We start from the raw sequence: 18,598 nt of genomic DNA, 5'->3' as shown, positions 1-18,598 counted from the left end.
CCGGCATCGTCCTCATCGGTGAGCGTTCGAGCGGATAGTCGCACTCCCGAGCCACAAGCACCTGTTCTCCGGCGGGCATCTGCCACAGCCGACCGGGAGCAACCTGATCGAGAGCAGCTGGACCGATTGCGACATTACAGCAATGTCCGGCGAATTGAACTTCACGAAGCTGTCAATGCTCAACGCAGTGAGCAAAATGAGTCAACCGAAGTGGCTCGACGAGTGAGCACCGAAGATGAGACCAGCTCCGTGAGATCTGTACTCAGACAGATCCTGCAGAGACTGGATGCTGGTCATCCAGGAAACTCGCTGCAGAGCCCGCCTAATTCCTCGCTTCGAAATACAGTTCTTGACCCCTTTAATATCAGCTCTATTCATATTACCCCGAGCATGAACACTGCCTTGCGCCATTGTAAGTCATTTCTGTCCCTACGCTCCATTTTCTATGCTGTGGCGCGATTACACCTGTGGAAGCAAGGGGCTTCCGGGACATGTCGAGAACCGGAGATCAGGAGGCTCAAGCTGACCTGGCTGGATCTCTCCCTGCAGCGGACAAAAGCTACCAAATGCAGAGCTAAGGAGTAGATTTTGTGTTTCATTCTCTCTCTGGAAGATCGATTGCCAATGTGACAAGAGCCTCCATCGTGCAGAGAAGCTGACCTCTCCTAGTTTCTGATGTTATGATTCCCGGTGTTTTCCCAACTCGACACCAAGCTGAAATCCAGACTCGCTGGGCTTTTCAGAACGCCGCACAGGATCCATTGGTCTTGTACGCGCTTTTGGCTGTAGCTTCGGCAGAGCGAAGCGCGAGGTTGGGAGAGTTGAGAAACGGGTCGATCGAAACCACATTCACCGAAGCCGACCTCGAGAACCGCGCAGTTCCGGATTTTGTTTCGTACAAATTGAACGCGGTGAAGCTTGCCAATGAGACAATGAAGTCAATGGAGACGGCGGCTCAAGCTTCTACGATCTTTGCCATGATGTGTCTGCTTTCAATTGAGGTGTGTACTGCGTTTCCAGCCGAGGTTTTGGGTCGAGACTCAGTGGACTTGCGCAGGTCATCACGGGAAACCAAAAGGAGATCATTGCACACGTTTCGGGACTGCAGAAGTTGATTGCCTGGCGTGGTGGATACCATGGAATACCTCCTCACGCAACTGAGCTGATCCTGTCGTGAGTAATTGGATGATATTCCGTGGACGCCTGGTAATGTCTGACCACCGCGAGCAGGGCTTCCTACATGTGCGCCGCCATGACGCGTTCCTTACCTGCGGCACCTCCTACCTCTTCATTGCCTTCCCTGCCGGCGAGATTGGTCGAAGAGATTCGGCAGAACGTCAGTGACGATGTCAAGAAAATGGGTACTGGGATTCTGACTCCGGACGTGGACACCCTCCTCGATTGGAGGATATCGCAGGCCTTCCGCGACATGCGAGATGTTGTGCAGTACCGAGAATACTATCACGAGAAGCAAGAATTGCCGGTGCAAGAGGAGAATGATTACATCAACGCCAGAAGCTACCAGTTTCGGTATGCTGCCCTGTCGGCGCCCTTCGAGCCACGGGCGCCGGCCAGCGACAAAGAAGAGGCATGTCGACTGGCGCTGCTGATATTCTGGTTCAGCAACTATCAAGTCACGGCGCCCGACTCTGCGCTCAACCGGACTTTGACCGCTCAGCTGAAGACGGCTCTACAGAGCTCGGATCTGAAAGGTCTGTGGGGCCCTCACTTCGACCTGCTGACATGGGTCTTGATGCTGGGTGCGTTCATTTCAGCAGGGCAGAGAGAGCGACCGTGGTTTGTTTTGAATCTCGCGAAGGTGTCCAAGGTACTCAGACTGCGGGGCTGGGATGAGCTTCGTGAGATGCTGTTGAAGTTCTACTATCTCGATCGGATCTATGCCAAAGGCATGCGAGACATCTGGGACGAGGCATCGTTGTTGGCAGAAGGTTTGGACTGAGGAATGACTATGCGTTCAACGAGCTGGCTGGACCACGGTAATGATGTTACGGCCGATATTGTTGGCATGTGTCTGCTTCTCCAGCGTTTGATACCATTATACCAGCCGAGACTGGGCTTTGACCCACGAAGACCCGTCTTCCAGGAGATACGGTGTCCAAAAAGTCAGTGTCGTGATTTTCGAATCTGTCTTTGAGGAATACTCAATTAAGAGCTGCGCAACTCAGCTGATACTCACGTTGCCCCCCAAGTCCAGTTACTGTGAAATGTCGCCGGCAAGGACATCGCCGTCTGATAAGAATCGTCACCAAATCATTCCTACCTCACCGCCAAATCAGCCCACTCCAGCTCACTCCTGAAACCGTCGTCTTCCTCCGCATCAAGGCGATAACCGCCACCTCTCGCCAAAGACTATTTGATCTGAGCCCAGCCTCGCCATGATGTCGTGAGAGCAATGTCAACTCACGAGAACCTCACCGAGGACGTGGGACTGCAACTACAGCCCCTACACGTAGCTGATTGATAAGACCACCATCAAATTATCAAGCCCGCTGTCCACATGGCGGCACACGAGAGATCGGACCAACCTGATCGTAATTCTCTCGAGGGTAATTTTGTTATATTGCCAGACCAGAATGACATGCCAGGAATCTTCCGAATACCCTCCTGCAACAACCTGAACCTCCACGAAATCTCCGTCGACGAGTTACAGCATCACTATGCGTCCGGTGCGCTGTCCGCCTCTGAATACGTCAATTTCTGTCTGGACAGAATCGAAAAGGTGCCTGGTCAACCATGTCTGCGGTTGGAATTGATTTTATCGGTTGCTAACCGCTGGAAAGATCAACCCGTACCTCGAATGCGTGATCGAGACGAACCCCGATGCCCTTGAACACGCCGCAGCCTTGGATGAAGAGCGGAAGCAGCAGAGAGTACGAGGCCCGCTTCATGGCATTCCCGTGCTCATCAAGGACGTAAGTATTCAATACTCCTGAACCCACTAGAGTTCCCGCCGACTGACAACCTACTCTTCTACCAGAATATCGCCACGGCGGACAAAATGCAAACAACGGCTGGCTCATGGGCACTACTGGGATGTATTGTGCCCAAGGACGCACACATCGTGCATCTGCTACGAGAGAGCGGTGCGGTCATCATAGGCAAAACGAACTTGGACGAATGGGCCGGCATGAGAGGTAGCATCTACGCATTGGGCTATTCAGCGCGCGGAGGTCAAACTCGGAATCCGTACATGTTGAACCGCTCTGCAAGTGAGTACATCTCTGGGGAGCCGGCCGTTACAGTGCGCTGAGAATATGGTCCTACACAGACGGCAGCAGCTCAGGCAGCGCAGTGAGCGTGTCAGCCAATATTGTGCCCCTCGCTTTTGGCACGGAGACCGACTGTAGTGTCATCTCGCCGGGCATGGTGTGCGGCGTGGCTGCGATCAAGCCGACCGTCGGCCTCACATCGCGCGGCGGCGTCATTCCCATCTCCGAGACCCAAGATTCCGTTGGCCACTACGGTCGCTGCGTCGCCGACGTGGCTCGAGCCCTAGACGTTGTCGCCGGCCCAGATCCGGAGGACAAGTTCAGCACTCAGCCCGGAAGACGTCAGCCCAAGAGTTACTACGACTGCCTCGCTGATCGGCACGCACTCAAGGGAGCAAGGTTTGGGCTGCCCATGAGATGTTTCTGGGACGTTGCGCCTTTCCCCCAACGACTCGTTGCAGAGAAGGTGTTGGGCCTCTTGAAGCAGGCCGGTGCTGAAATTGTGCCCGTCGACATGCCGTGCGCGGAAGAGAGGATGGGCAAAGACGGCATATGGGACTGGTAAGTCATGCCATGCCATGCCATGCGCTCATAAGTCCACCGCATTCTAACATGCAGGATCTGCTCTCAGGGAACGATACGGTGAAGACAAGCCCGAGATCTCCGAAATCACAGTCAGCAAAGTGCAGACCTACGACCTGATGAACGCGTACCTCAGCAAACTAAAAAACACGCCCATCAAGACCCTCGAAGACGTCGTCCGGTTCAATGACGAAAACCGCGGCAGCGAGGGCGGCCAGGCCGGCGACCTCCCCATGTTTCCTGACGGGCAACGGCTCTTCCGCAAATGCATCGACACCAAAGGCATCAAAGACGAGACCTACTACGCCGCGTTGAAGCATATTCAATTCCAGTGCCGGGAGAACGGCATCGACGCGGCGTTGAAGGGATACCGAGAGGAAAGTACAAAACCCTTTGTCGGGTTCAACCAAGCCATGAGCTACGTGATCAAGGTGAAGGTAGGCGAGATGTGTTCTGTCCCATACCCTTGCCCGCGAGTGAACCCACATATACTGACCCCCTCGTCTCAGACTCGCTTCGCTACGCAGCCCGAAATCTACAAACAATTCCTAGACCTCGTGCAAACCTACCAGCGGGAATCAAGACCGCGAAGCGAGGTTCAACATGAGATTGCGCGACTATTCACGTCGGCGTCGGACTTGGTGGCCGAGTTTGCAGAATTCCTCCCGGAGCCACCATGTCATGTGGATATAGCTGGAGAGAAAAGCAAACCGATCGACGCGCTCCTCTTCTGCGACGTCAAAGCCGGCGGCATCCAAATCGCCGCTCAGGCCGGGTATCCCGTGATGAGCATTCCTATCGGGTTGGATCCAGACGGCATGCCTGTTCCGCTGACGCTCCAGCACACGGCATGGCAAGAAGACAAGCTCATCAGGTGGGCGAGCGCGATTGAAGATCTGCTAGCCGATTATAACGAGGGGCATGGCATCCCGGCGACCGAGCGGTGGAAACGACTGGGCCGGGTCCCGCCGACGTACATGAATCATCTGAGGAAGAACATCCCGACGGATATGGATTACCGGTGGCCTGGACGGCATCGTGACCATGCTGGTGTGCCAAGCTGGGTGGGAGAGTAGACGCCTCGCCGTGAGGTAGGTCATGGTCAGGTTATAACCACATGAACATCAACACCGAGAACATGATATGAGGATGTATTCGTCCTAAATCGCGCAGGATAGACATTCTTTTGGATTTTTGAGGGTATGCTATGGTATGATATGATGTGGTGCGAGGCGAGGCGAGGCGTAGGGTGATTAAGGATCAAGAACCCTGAATCTCGGCCACATGGACTCGGATGGGGCGCGACCTCCGCGCGCAGTGTCATATCTTGCCTTTACCTGCCTTTACTTGCCTTCCTTGGCTCTTCCTTCCCGTTGCCTTGAAAGATCTCAGAAGCTGAGCACGGGCGCAGACGACACGAGGCAGGTCAAGTGAGCGCGAATAGCAAAAGGAGCGCGATTAGCGCAAGGAAGGAGGTCGGGCCAAGCCATTGATCTGTCCATCAATATAGGCACGCACGCAGCTGACCGAAGGAAGGAATCTAGAGACGGGGATGATGGAGAGGACGAGCACGAGCACGAGCACGAGCACGAGCACGTAGGCGGCGACGGACCAAATCGGACGGCGAAGCGTGCCGTGGGTACAATACAATACATACAGAGGAATTAGTGTCTGATCTCCATACGGGTAGACGGATGCAGATGCATTCCATACATCCAGTCATTCGCCTGTGATGTATTCGTGGAATGATGATCATAATGATACATCCAAGACCCGGCGCGCGAGGAGACGACGATTCCGAATGAGCTCGGTCCAGCAACACGTATCGCCACGCCGCACCACGCCGCACCGTAGCCTTGTACATATGCGGAAAGCCAGTCCAGTGTGCCCGTCCAGTGTGCCAGTTCAGTCCAACTGGTCCGGTCCGGTCGAAAAGAGTGTATGTACTATGTACGCCGCAAGTGGATCGAGAGCAGCCAAGAAGCCGCTCGAGTCCGCTCTTGCATGAGGCGACATGCATATGCACCATCCACAAGCGTGAACATGCGTGAACTTGCAGAGATCCGTGTACGTACAGGACAGTACTGGGCACTTAGACACGGGTGTTCGTTTAGTGAGTGTACTGTATCAGCACCACTCGGACAGCGGGCGCTTAAGCGACTGACTACCCACCACAGTATTGACTCCGCCTGCTACAGTAAATACAAATCCGAGTAATACACGACGGCGATCCGGACAATGTCCACTACGTACTCCGTATATCTTCTCACATCGGATTATTCGCTCTGTTTTCGTCCGCGTGGGCGGTCGAAGAAGGTTGGTGGCAGTACGAGAACGTATTGCTCCGAGTTCAATGCGAGTACCCCACGGTAGAGCGTGTGGTTATATAGTACTAGGTATATGTAGACCTCTCAGCTCCCAGCAAATATCCCGAGCGCAAGACCATACGACAACCCCGGACGTCCTCGCCAGCACATCTGACATCTGACAATCTCCCTCCCGTCACCATGTCGAAGCTGATCGTCGTCCTCGGCGCGACAGGCACACAAGGCGGCTCCGTGGTGGACACCTTCCTGGGCCAATCTGGCTGGAAAATCCGGGCCCTTAGCCGCAACGCTAACGGCGCGGCGGCCCAGAAGCTCAAAGAGAAAGGCGTGCACGAAGTCGTGACGGCAACGCTCGACGAAGTGGCTTCGCTCACCGAAGCGTTCAAGGGCGCGCACACCGTCTTCAGCGTGACGGATTTCTGGGGCCTGTATCGCGATCCGTCGAACACGGAAAAGGCCGCGGCCACGGGCCTGCCGAAGAACGTGTGGGCCGCGCGCGTCGAGGAGCAGCAGGGCAAGAACGTCTTCGACGCGGCAGCCCACACGGCCGGGCTGGAGCGGCTGGTCTTCTCGGGCCTGTCCCACGCCACAAAGTGGTCCCGGGGCAAGTATTCCCACGTGTATCACTTTGACGCCAAGGCCCGTGCGGCAGAGTATGGCCGGGAAAAGCATGTCGAGTTGTGGGCCAAGACGAGCATCCTTCAGGTTGGATTCTATCTGTCGAATCTGTCGACCTCGCCGTTCATGAGGCCGCGAAAGGTGAGTTTAATTGGAGTCCGATGGGTCGAATTACGATTCTTGCAAGTACATGACTGCTCTGTGGGGATACCTGCTGAATTGAAGGGATACGCGTTGGACAGGATGAAAACGGCGTGTACGTCCTCCCACACAATTTCCCCATGGCCGTCAAGTTGCCCTTGATCGCCACGGAGGAGGACACCGGGCCTTTCACCAGGGCTCTGGTCGAGGTGGCGCCAGGGAAGAATCTGATCGCGTATCGTGCCTGGATGACGCTGGATGAATACCTGGACATCATACGTCGAGTCACAGGCGTCAAGGCCGTGAGTAAACAGGTCCCACTCGACGCATCTTCGGGATCAATCCCTGAGGAGTTGGTCGCCGAGTTGACGGACAATGCGAACTATTTCGAGGAGTTCGGGTATGAAGGCAGAGACGACCCGACGCTCGTGCATCCCAAAGACGTGAGTCTAGAACTAAGCTGTACAGAGACTGACACTGATCATGACGTTCATAGCTTGGTGTGGATGTACAACTCCCGTCTGTCGAAGATTGGGTGAAGAAGCAGGATTGGAGTAGCGTCTTCACCTGAAAACCAGGCAGCACCGGATGGGACGCGCCCATGGACGGTAGATCTTGTCTTGCGCATCGTCTGATGGGTGTTCGTGGAGTGAGAGGTCCAGGATGCGGATGCTCAGCCGACGGTCATGCCCTCTGAGCCCTCGAACAGTTTCAGATATTCATCTACCACATGTCAGCCGGTACATATTGCCTGATAATCAGCTACAGCTACTCACCACAAACTCTCCATTGATGTGCCATACACTTCAAGGCAGTTGCAATGGTGTCAAAGGCATACTGCATTTGTGGGCTGGGATCTTCGCGCACAAACCACGCACACTCGCCAAGAGCCTGATACATGCAATGAGCCAGCAGGGGCGGATGGCCTCTCACGCCCGCCTCCCAGTCTTGCTTGAAGCGCTGGGCGATCTGCGCAACCGTGAGCGCGGCTGTCGACAAGCCCTCCACGGAGATCTTCTGCATATCTGTTTCTTGGCCCAGCTTGTAGGCGCTGTATCGTTCATTGCAGGCGTAGATATTGTACAGTATCAACCGGGCCGTGCACACGACCGCCCTGGGCAGATCACATGTCTTGATCTCCTCACGGGTCGCTTCACATGTAAAGGACCGCTCGAGCGACTGGAGGGCTCGATGCAGTTGGAACGCTTCTGCCAGTTTGTCGGCGAATTCCAAGATATGGTCGCTTTTGTGTCGTAGCACGCGTCCGAGCATGTGTGATGCACGGCAGAGGGTCGCGAAGGATATGCCAGGAGACGCTAACGACGGACTGGCCGTGAAGAGAGGATCATTCGATCCGACCAGTCCTTGAGACCAGTCGTTGTCGTTGCAAGGTAGAAGTTCACCCTGGAGTGGTTCGCATGTGGCGAGCGACACGCCTGTCATTCCGCATTGCACATAGCTGGGTCGTGTCAGTACGGCTGCATCACGATACGTTCTAGCATTCCGACAAGTTCACCGATCGAGAATGACGACCGCCCACCATGTCCGACGCTCCTCCTCGCACAACGTCCATGTGTCGGGCGCCTTGAACATTTGAGTAGCATGGTCTTTGTCGTGAAGGCCCAGCAGATGTCCGATCCTTGCCGCACGGCCGATACTGAGATAGGCGGCCGGGTGAATGGCATGACCGAGCTCGTAAATGGCGGTCAGGATGATGGCCTGCACCAGAAGAAGGTTGCTCGACCCAGCGTTCTCGATAGCAGAAAGATACTGTCTGGTCAACTGGTAGAGCGGCGTCTCCGGCGCGTCGTGTGCTTGCAGCGGCTCTGTCAACAGCTTCATACAAAGCAGAAGCAGCGCAACGGCGGGATGCAACTCGGACGAAGACTTCGTCAGACTCTGTGCTAGTCGCTTCCTACTGAGCATGGGAAACCACTTGTACGCACTGGCAAAGTACGTCTCGCACATGGCCTCGACGTCCAAGCCAAGGCTGTCGAGGACCTCGCGCGGGGTGTTCCATGCGATGTTGTCGTGCATTCCAGGTCGCGGCAACGGTGTGAAGAGGTCCGCATCGAGGATGATTGCCTTTGGAAAGGTGAATGGCCCTGTTGCAGCGAGCAGTCGGTTGCTCGGATTCCCAGAGAGAAGAGATGCTCGCGACCCGGATGGAGGAGTCAGAACCCCCACCACGCCCGCTGTGGTGCCCGACTGTGCGACCTCCAGTCGGTGCTCGAGTTGCTGAATCTTCTGTAGCAAGAAGTCGGTATCATCCGCTGTATCCTGTTGTTGCTTGAGTGGATAGCCACACGGCTTGCCCAAGCGAAGACACTGTCCACCCGACGTTAGCCACGCAGGACATACATACTGTAGGGAGGAATCAACAGCTCTTTTCTTCGCGCAACTCCCCGGCCGCAAGGGTGCTTACCAACCCACACGAGGGCAGTTCTCGGTTGCATTTCCGTTTGAGCCTCCTTGTCTGCATGAGCGGAAAAGGACAGTATGTACTGGGAGTGCTGAGGGTACCTGCAGGGACGGCATGCTTGCGAAGCCTTTCCTACGCCAGAGCTCGAGGTTATTATTTCCATCGTAGATGGCGAAATCTGCAGATGCCGGTACGCGCTTTTCCGGGACGATCAGGTCGACAGGTGCGACGACGAAGCCGTACACATACGATCGTTCACGAAGCGGCGCCTGAAGAATCCATGTAGCGGATATTTGTGTGGGTTAGTCATCGCCGCCTTCGTCTAAGCAGCATCCCTCCCACTCCTGGCTTCACATTCCACCTCGAAGCCTGAAATTAGTATTACTGGGGCAGGCGGCTGCAGGATCGCCTTCATACGTGGCATGGACGACTTTGAGAGCTACCTGGAGTCTAGATACGCCTACATCCTTGGCCCGAGTCTCACGGTGAGCCCTGGACTCGACCTTGGGAGGCAAATGCTTTGCCAGCCGACGAAAAGGTAAACATTGTACTTCAGGATCATCATCGCCCAACCTCGATATCATAGTTGTTCCTGATGGACATTCGACATCAAGGAGGATCAGTCTCTTTGGTCCACTTGAGCTTGATCCTTTCAGCATCGACGATCTTCAACGTCACTTCGACTTTGGCTTCTTCCACGATTCGAAGGATCCTCGCCCTGACAGCTTGCTCGCTTTCCCCGGGTTCCCTGACCAACGTCACCCTCGAACCGTTGGCAAACAGGGTGAATATGATGCGAACAAATTCCACCTGGGAGAACTTCTTGCCCGGGCCTATGAGGATATTAGAGCCAACCTGGGCATGACGAGAAAGTCCCGGTCTCTTCAGAGAAGGTACCGTGTCGTACAATATGTAGCTTGTAGATGCTTGAGGGTGAGGTCGACTTACAGACTCTAGGCCCCGGATTCCACGCCACAAAGGAACCTGGGGGTGGCTGGAAGAGAGATGGTTCGCCAGCCTTCTTTTCTCCCGGCACAATCCATCTGTCGGGCCGAAAATCCAGCGCATCGCGTCCCCAGTAGTCGGGATGGGTGTGTAATCCCGCGAAATTCAATTGCACTGATGTCCGCGGAGGTATGATATATTCCTTGTCCAGGATTTTAAGGCTCTGCGCGGCGTTTCCCGTGTAACGAGGCATCATGGCGACCGGTCCGTAGAGCCGGACGGTCTCATACTACGAGAGGTCAGCGGGTCCTCCACAGGACGATCCTTCTTACCATCAACGCCAAACATCTTTCGAGCAAGGGGAATGTCTCCTCGTAATACCACAGCCCCGAGGGATCCGCCTTGCGTACACGGTCGACCTCTTCGGCGATCCATTTCTGCCACTCGGGGTAGACGGCAAGCAGCGTGATCGCAAAGTGGAGAGTTGCTGCCGTCGTGTCATGGCCGGCTAGATTGTAGATGAACAGATTGCCCAAGACCTCGTCGTCGGACAGGCCCGCCGCTAACACGTCGGACGACTCTTTCGACGTCCTGGCAGCCTCTCGTGACTGTTCGGATGCTCGCACAAGGGCACTCATCAAGTTATGCCGGGTGAGGTCACCTTGTGCGAAGGCGGTCTTCTCTTTCTCCAGCATCTCCATCATGTACCCTTTAAACTCTTCGTAGGCCAGAGCTACCTTCCGTATACCACCGAAGAACATATACTGCGGAATCCCCGCCTTCTTCAGGAGGCTCCATAGAACGAGCTGTATGATGTTTGCCAACAGTATCTGTAAACTTTGGCGATATCCCAACCGAGGCTGGGAAGTGCCATCTACACCTGGTGATCTGGTGTCAAGGAAGCTACTGTGCATTCCAAACCCTGCGCCACACAGCACATTTAGTGCCACAGCATGAATGTCGGGTTGAGTGGTTGTGACATATTCTGCCTTGGACCAGACCTCCAGCATCTGGTCTGCTTGTTCTGCCGATTCTCGCCACACCAAGGCACTGTTCTGTTCACTGAAGGGCGGAACGGTGATTTTGCGGTGGCGGTCCCACACCTTGCCATTGACAGTGTCGAGGTTCGGTCCATAAAAGTCGAGCATGCCGTATACCTCTGGATCCTTGATGAAATCGTTTCTCCGTCGCATGATATCTTCGGCGGCGGCGGGTTCAGCCATATAGATCTCGTTGCTGCCGGGAGAGACAATCGTGAAGGCCTGGCCATATTTGGCATGGACGGAGAATCTCGGGTAGAAGGTCCACCCGACTTCTGCTCGGTCAGCCCATTCACCCAGACCAAATGGGAGGCAAGATATAATGGGTTTGAGACTGTCTTTCGTGAGCAGCCATAGGGGATTGCGCGGATCGATTGGGCAGATCAAGATCGGTAACCCAATCTTCTTTGCTTCAATGTAATTGTTCGTGAATCGAAACACTGACCATACTAGGTAAGGCAGCGCCAAAGCTAAGCCCGCGAAAATCACGAACATCCTGGCTATGGGCAAGAGAGATAGGGTCAAGAGACACCGCTCAACGGCGATGGTGCGGCCACAATGTCAGATTCGCGGTCGGTGAGATTCTGGTGGGGACCATCTGCCATGGGATGTGATTGGCTGTCTGGCGCACATGAAACTCGCTTACCGGAGGTCGATCTACCCTAGAACCCCAGCGACATGAGGGCGCAGTGACGTCCGCATTCAAGCTGATGGTGCTGATGCTCGTTCTGTCCGGCAGGCTTCGAGTTCTCGCCATGCCATCAGATGCTTGGACGTGGTCTGGCAGAACTGTCGACGTACAAAGATTGGAGCTCGGAAATCTGCGATACACTTGCTGAGGACCAGGCGTTGTGGTTCAAATATGCGGTACGCTCACTCCGGTGAGTTCTTCCAGTTGTCTGATCAGCTTTCGCTGTACAGCATCTTCATTTGCCTCTCTTTTGTGTGACCTCGGCTCACAGTGATACCAGTACGTCCCGGATGCGCCTTTCGCCTTGCCCGAGCCTTCTGCCAGCATGACATACGTATCAACGGCAGCGTCAATGTCCCCAGTAGCGCCAGCACCCCCCATCTTAGTAGCAACCCAGCCCGGATCCAGTGAATTGCTTTGGACGTTGGGCCACTTCTTGGCGAAGAAGCACGCAAGGAGTATGTCATGTAGCTTTGTGTCGGAGTAGGCTTGAAAGTCCCGGAAGCCTCGCTCGCCGCGCTCTTGCCATGTGATGTCCTTGCACGATGCGTCTCCTCCACTGTGAAGTCCAGACGACACGAACACGAGGCGTTTGGGCTTCGGGTTGATCAGGCAGGTGAGTATAAACGGGCTGAGGGTATTGACTGCGAAAATGCTTGGCCACCCCTCTTTCGTCTTCCGATAAGGGCCGGTGTAAAGCCCGGCGTTGTGGATGACGGCGTCGAAGGCTCCCAAGTGATTGATATCTTCCGCCAGCTTCTTCGTCTGCGAAATATCGGAGAGGTCGCCAACGACACATGTCTCGGCGTCTGGGCATGCAGTTCGCGCGTCTTGCGCTCGTTGATCGTTTCGGGCGTGCAGGACCACGGAATGACCTTTTTTGACAAGGGTACGTGCGGTCAGAGAGCCCAGGCCGTCTGAGGAGCCCGTGATGAGTATACGAGCCATAATGGACGACAACTAGACCACGACGACAGGACATGCGAGTTGCAATTGCGGGGGGGATTAATGCTTCGGTCTCGTCATTGTCGCCCCGCGGCTTTTTCGATCGCTGTTCCAAAGCGGCTACAGCCTCTTTTGGCCTCGTTGCTTGGGGACAACGCGGGGACGCGGTCGCGTAAAGTGCTACGCGACATCGGGGACCCTTCTGCTTCTGCGCACCCAGAACGGCTTCTCCTGTTTCCTTGTGTATGTGGTAAACCAAGCCACGCAAGCCCAGGCGAAGTCGAGCGCAGTGCTTTGCCGCCCTTATGGTAATCGGCGTGCTGTTGTCCTTAACCCCCATCTCCCCTTCGAGATAGGTCGGTTGCAGTTCCCAGGACAACCATTCTAAGATATTAGTTTGCACGCCATATATGTCTCTCCGTCTCCTACTTGTGCCATCACCCTTCGTCCTTATCGTAGCGACTGTCGACAAACCTGAGCAAGATAATGTCCTCGCAGAACCCTTCCCAGACTACCACGTCTTACTGCTTCCGGTGCCAGCATCACCCGGGCCCAGACGATGAGCCTCTGAAGCGTTGCGGCCGGTGCCGTGCCCGACACTACTGCTCGACTGACTGCCAGCGCAATGACTGGCCGAGACACAGACAGGAATGCCGTGTTCTAGCTGATGGAGGAGAGGTCCCTACACGGAACCGCACAACCGTGCGCCTGACTGGCCCGCTCCGCACCAACGACTTGCCACGATCTCCCGACCCGGATGTGATCTACTACCTCAAGACTTCGATGCCGAACACGTTAGATGTCTCCATGTCGGGCCCTTCCCATCCACTAGAGGAGCTGCCCAATCAGTTGCACAGTAGGATGGAGATAGAAGGGAGTACCGGCGGAGATATGCTCCACGACCTCGTCTCCAGCGGGATGTTCGCAAGCATGGAGCACTTCAATGCGCCGTTGCCGGATGGCAACATCATGAAGTTCCAGCTGTTGAAGGAAACCAACCGGGATGTCGCTACGGCCTTGCCGTGCAAGGTGTGGCACGCCGCCGTTGCGCATCCAGATATACGAGGAGGTCATTTTGACCTGGGAGGCCAACACCCACCGGTTAAAGACATGGAGATGCACGGGACTTTCTTGACGTTGCAAGCCGCGAATAGTAAAGCCGAGAGAGTGCTTGAAGAATTGAAAGCTGAAATGGGGAGAACTGCTGTCATACAGAAGTCGTACCTTGATGGGGTGGTAATGGGGTTCGTCCTGTCTGGGCAGGGTTCATCGGTTGATGCGAAGACGGTCCAGGTCGCATGTGATGATGGGCGGATCCAGCAGGTGGACAGGTCGGGCAATCCTTTACAAACTTGAGTACTCCGTAATCCCTCGAGTGTTGGGACTCAAGTCGGAGAGTGGTCCATGAGGTCCGCATTCAACAACCTTCCAGGTTGTCCAGATCCGATCACCGCAACACCGTGCACGTGTCTAGATTCAACGCCATCTTGGCAAAAGCCATACTACTACCGTGTTGCTGGGGTCCGCGTTGGAGTGGGAGGCCATCAGCGCCAGCGCCAGGACATTGAACTTTGCCTGTTTAGGACTAGTCGATATCTCGAGGAGTTGCCAAGGAAGAATTTATCTGGTTCTTGACGATCGACTAGATACTTATGGTCGACCTCGCACATTTATATTTCCACCTAGAAAGAGAGACGTCGTAATCTGAAGTCTTTGTCAATCTCAGAAACGAACTGTAGCGATGGGCGGCCAGGCGCAACACGATTGCTCCGCTCTCCCTGCCTACTTGCAGACGATTCTGGACCAGTTAACAGACGACCATAGTGTTGCCCTCAGCTATCTGAACGGCCCGTCAGTAGCAGAGATCAGAAAGATTACTGATCGGCGGAGGAGATTCGCATACCTTTTGCTGGCTCGGCATCGCTTGACTGAACGATTAGCGAAATGTCCCGGTCCTTGTCCCGAGCTGATACTCAAACGGGCAGAAGTCTATGAGGCCTTGGGCTACAGTGAACTGGCTTTGGCAGATGCGTATGTCTCGTATACATTATGCTTGGTTGCTCTTGACGGGCCTGATATTTCCGATTTGGTGCCGGTCGATTCGGATGGCGAGCCCTGGCCGTCAAACGAGCCTGAGCAGGAAGAGCATGAGTCCACTGCTGTGGCCCTGAAGCACAAGTACTGGTCTCTCGTTATAATGTGTCGTTCCGCCATCATTTTGGGCGTTCAGATCCAAGCGAAGCTCTGGATCGACGAGATCCTGGCGGTGACGAGAGCCATTCGTGGGCTGGAAGGAGACGAGACAACGGACAAGGCCAAAGACATTGACGAAGTGACGGAAGATTTCTGCAAATACTCGACCGTGTATGAGGATGAGTCGAAGTTCAGAAAATGTGTGGGGATACTGCGGCAAGAGAACCATAAGCCAACCGTGTTCGGCTGGTGTCAGCGGCAAGTGTACCCCTGGAATGAACACGAGCCGGAAAGGATGTCCAAAGAGGCATTAAAAGAGATCAACGACAAACTCCACGAGGCAGCCCCAGACCTGGAGGTGGAAATATCCACGCTACCGACGCTCACGCCGTCCCTCGAACTGGGCGTACAGAGGCTATCCGTTGGCGAGAAAGAACCCAGCGTATCTACCCACGCCAATTGCTCCTCGCAACTCGGCCTATTTGCCAAAAAGCAGCTAGCACCTGGAGCCACCATCCTGAAAGAGCGATCAGTCTTGACGGGCATACGACCGCACGGGGAAGCACTTTGCGACGCCTGCGCAGCTGATCTGGAAGGGGCTGATCAAGCAGATCGCAGGTATTGTACAGGATGCCATATCCCGTTCTGCTCTGAACACTGCCAATCAGCTGCAACGCAGCGATATCACCAGCCGAATGTGGACGACTACGAGACAGACGAAGGCTATCCCCCAGCCGAAGCACCCTTCTGTGCAGGGACGAATGGCAACGACGACATCCACAATATCGGCCGGGCTGAGAGCTCGACAACTCCAGAATGGGACTTGTACTTCCTCCTGCTGTCTCGGACGATGCAGATGTCGGAGACGCAGAAACTGCATCCACTCGACCTCTTTGAGACCAAATATCTCTGGGGCGATTTCTCTCCGACGCCCAATGTTGTTGATCTGTCCATCAAGAGCGGTCCAAAGACTCTGCCCTACAGCGTACGGCATCATGTCGAACTGCCCCTGCAGTGGTTTGAGATTCTCATGCATTCGCGCGACAGGTGCAGACCCTACAGTGCCGCTTGGCTGAAGAAGTATGACTGGTGGATCATCCAGACACTGTTCGCCAAATTCCGGGGAGTGGCCGACGCCCAACAGTCGACATGGACCGGTAAGCCTGAGGTAGCTGCTGTTCACCCACTCTGGTGTCTGGCAAACCACAGCTGCAACCCGAACGTGACCTGGAAGCCGTCTGGGGTCAGAAACCTGACTGTCGTGAAGGAAAGAGTCTGGGAACGCCCTGACAAGCCCAGCATACTGCCGTGGGAGGGGATTCGTGCCGGTGAAGAGATCTGGAACCACTATACCGATGTCCAAGAGAAAGACCACCGGGAACGGCAAGGCCGCCTGCAAGCTGTACTGGGAGGTGATTGCAGGTGTGAGAGGTGCACATATGAAGCAAGACGGCACGCTGCCACAAGACTGGGCGAATCGGCTCGACACCATGCAAATACTTCGTCCAGGTCGATCGGAGGCTCTCGTTCCTCGGTCGGCGGCTAGCATCCCCGTCACGCGCAGCGTTTAAGACCCTACGAACATGGTCTTGGGGACATGGATGAGTCGACCGGCACATATATGGATTCAAAACCGTTGATCGCTGAGCAATGTTTCGCTACGCCTCGTTCATTGCATTCTCCTCCTCCCCATCTCTTTTGCTTTCTCACGAGGAGCATTCTCTCGCGTCTTCGATTGTCAGCTTCCTCTTGAACTGGATAGTCATCCCTCTTCTCGACTAAGGCTACCACAGCAGGCATGACTGGTGTCAACTGCAGCCACCACAGGTCGCTGCTGCCAATGACTGAGCCCACAGCCCGCAACAGACGATCAAACGATATTGCGAAAATCACCAGCCCATGTGTGTTCTTCGGAAGGCATCGTCCCCGAGAAAGCATTCCATTTGTATATGCATTCCCATAGAGACTGGGCCACGGGTCCAACAGCATTCATTTTGTCTTCCTATCCATACCCATGCAAACCAACAAAAATAATGAGCGACATTCAGGGCCCACCCATTAAACCATCTCGTGCTCAGCTCTCAACCCACCTCTACCAATCCCTCTCCCACCTGATCCCACGCAGAAGGGCTTTCCGCCGTCTCGGCCGCTACAGCAGAGCCTTCTTCCTCGACCACTGGCCAGACTTCCTCCTCGTCCTTCTTGTCACCGCTGTTGCAGGGGCGGTACGCGTCTCCTCGTCTCTCACTCGACCTGCGATGGTCAAGAAACTTACCATCACCCATAGGTCTTCCTCATCCCGACGCGGCCACCTCTCCTTTTCCCGCTCCTAGACCCCACTGGCGCCGTCTACAGCCCCTCCCTGGCCTATCCTTACCGACCTGCAATCTTCAGCTCCCTTACGGCGGGACTGCTGGGCTCCCTCATCCCGTTGGGCGCAATCCTCCTTTCGCAACTCATGATTCGATCCTTCGCTGATTTCTCTGCCGCGACGCTTGGTCTCTTCTACGCCCTCGCAACTGGCACGTTTTTCCAAATGATCCTCAAAAAGACCATCGGAGGGCTAAGACCGCATTTTCTCGCCGTGTGCAAGCCGCGGCCTGTGCCCCTTGGGAGCGGCGTCGGTTTCAATGGGATCATGTACCGCGCGCAAGACGTGTGCACGGGCAGTCCCGGTGAAATCGAATGGGGGATCCAGTCCTTTCCGTCAGGACACAGTGAAATCGCCTTTGCAGGATTCGGCTATTTGGCCATCTACTTCGTCACGCACCTCCACCGTGGCGACCATGACTGGCGTGCCGGAAAACTGGGCTTCTGGAGAATGCTGCTCGTGCTGATGCCGATCTTGTTCGCGACGTATATCTCCTGCACGTTGTGGTTAAGTTACCATCACCATGCGAGCGATTGTCTGGCTGGCGCGACCATCGGGATCCTGACAGCGTTGTTGGGCTTCAGAACCACGTACAGGAGTTTGACGGACGGGACGAGGAATTGGAAGCCAAGAGTAGGTAGGCGGCTGAAGAGGGCGTTGGAAAGGGAGAGGGAGGAGCAGACGACGTCAGGGCAAGAGCAAGAGCAAGACGAGATCGAGTTGGAACAGAGGCACGGCATCGATGGAGCGGATGACACAGGAGACGTAGAGAGGGCGTGAAGCCGATCAGGCTGGAGTACGCCGCCTCCGAGCTTGAATCGGCGTGGTAGTGAGAGCACGCAGAACTGCGAACGATGATAACGGTAGAGAGCCGGGAGATACTGTATCTAGTCGGCCTGCGCTGACAGTGACCGCTGAACACCCAATACCAATGCTTGGATACGAACACGGTAGCAACAGCAATAGCAATCACTTAGGAGACATATCCTTCGTGTGGCGGGTCATCAATATCATCATTGCAATAGTACATTGCCAGATGGGATGCTCCCTCTCTTGGTCATCTCCATCTCTGCTCTATCATGGTTATCCGCAC

The 18,598-nt window shown here is 55.1% G+C and overlaps 9 protein-coding genes across 9 annotated transcripts; 6 read left to right on the top strand and 3 right to left on the bottom strand.

Moving 5' to 3' along the window:
- Positions 1 to 1,252: 1,252 nt before the first annotated feature.
- On the top strand, positions 1,253 to 1,960 carry G647_08336 (uncharacterized protein; the record flags this gene model as incomplete). Its single annotated transcript, XM_008732648.1, has 1 exon — positions 1,253 to 1,960. One exon carries the CDS (start codon positions 1,253 to 1,255, stop codon positions 1,958 to 1,960), a length of 708 nt encoding a protein of 235 aa, XP_008730870.1.
- A 558-nt stretch (positions 1,961 to 2,518) lies between these two features.
- Positions 2,519 to 4,888, top strand: G647_08335 (uncharacterized protein; the record flags this gene model as incomplete). The annotated part of the gene is made up of 6 exons (XM_008732647.1): positions 2,519 to 2,740; positions 2,802 to 2,933; positions 2,999 to 3,230; positions 3,290 to 3,791; positions 3,862 to 4,249; positions 4,322 to 4,888. 6 exons carry the CDS (start codon positions 2,519 to 2,521, stop codon positions 4,886 to 4,888), a joined length of 2,043 nt encoding a protein of 680 aa, XP_008730869.1.
- A 1,431-nt stretch (positions 4,889 to 6,319) lies between these two features.
- G647_08334 (uncharacterized protein) lies at positions 6,320 to 7,469 on the top strand (the record flags this gene model as incomplete). The annotated part of the gene is made up of 3 exons (XM_008732646.1): positions 6,320 to 6,898; positions 7,000 to 7,341; positions 7,395 to 7,469. 3 exons carry the CDS (start codon positions 6,320 to 6,322, stop codon positions 7,467 to 7,469), a joined length of 996 nt encoding a protein of 331 aa, XP_008730868.1.
- A 102-nt stretch (positions 7,470 to 7,571) lies between these two features.
- G647_08333 (uncharacterized protein) lies at positions 7,572 to 9,380 on the bottom strand (the record flags this gene model as incomplete). The annotated part of the gene is made up of 4 exons (XM_008732645.1): positions 7,572 to 7,621; positions 7,675 to 8,357; positions 8,415 to 9,226; positions 9,324 to 9,380. 4 exons carry the CDS (start codon positions 9,378 to 9,380, stop codon positions 7,572 to 7,574), a joined length of 1,602 nt encoding a protein of 533 aa, XP_008730867.1.
- A 549-nt stretch (positions 9,381 to 9,929) lies between these two features.
- Positions 9,930 to 11,800, bottom strand: G647_08332 (uncharacterized protein; the record flags this gene model as incomplete). The annotated part of the gene is made up of 3 exons (XM_008732644.1): positions 9,930 to 10,153; positions 10,269 to 10,554; positions 10,598 to 11,800. The coding sequence occupies 3 exons, from the start codon at positions 11,798 to 11,800 to the stop codon at positions 9,930 to 9,932; spliced, it is 1,713 nt and encodes a 570-aa protein (XP_008730866.1).
- Positions 11,801 to 12,161: 361 nt separating this feature from the next.
- Positions 12,162 to 12,944, bottom strand: G647_08331 (uncharacterized protein; the record flags this gene model as incomplete). Its single annotated transcript, XM_008732643.1, has 1 exon — positions 12,162 to 12,944. One exon carries the CDS (start codon positions 12,942 to 12,944, stop codon positions 12,162 to 12,164), a length of 783 nt encoding a protein of 260 aa, XP_008730865.1.
- An 804-nt stretch (positions 12,945 to 13,748) lies between these two features.
- On the top strand, positions 13,749 to 14,297 carry G647_08330 (uncharacterized protein; the record flags this gene model as incomplete). Its single annotated transcript, XM_008732642.1, has 1 exon — positions 13,749 to 14,297. One exon carries the CDS (start codon positions 13,749 to 13,751, stop codon positions 14,295 to 14,297), a length of 549 nt encoding a protein of 182 aa, XP_008730864.1.
- A 385-nt stretch (positions 14,298 to 14,682) lies between these two features.
- Positions 14,683 to 16,680, top strand: G647_08329 (uncharacterized protein; the record flags this gene model as incomplete). The annotated part of the gene is made up of 1 exon (XM_008732641.1): positions 14,683 to 16,680. The coding sequence occupies one exon, from the start codon at positions 14,683 to 14,685 to the stop codon at positions 16,678 to 16,680; it is 1,998 nt and encodes a 665-aa protein (XP_008730863.1).
- A 487-nt stretch (positions 16,681 to 17,167) lies between these two features.
- G647_08328 (uncharacterized protein) lies at positions 17,168 to 18,285 on the top strand (the record flags this gene model as incomplete). Its single annotated transcript, XM_008732640.1, has 2 exons — positions 17,168 to 17,359; positions 17,422 to 18,285. The coding sequence occupies 2 exons, from the start codon at positions 17,168 to 17,170 to the stop codon at positions 18,283 to 18,285; spliced, it is 1,056 nt and encodes a 351-aa protein (XP_008730862.1).
- Positions 18,286 to 18,598: the final 313 nt, after the last annotated feature.

This window comes from Cladophialophora carrionii (assembly GCF_000365165.1).
Source record: "Cladophialophora carrionii CBS 160.54 unplaced genomic scaffold supercont1.7, whole genome shotgun sequence".
Classification (NCBI taxonomy): Eukaryota; Fungi; Ascomycota; class Eurotiomycetes; order Chaetothyriales; family Herpotrichiellaceae; genus Cladophialophora; species Cladophialophora carrionii.
The sequence above is the reverse complement of the archived record's forward strand: the minus strand, read 5'-3'. Positions and strand labels throughout refer to the sequence as shown.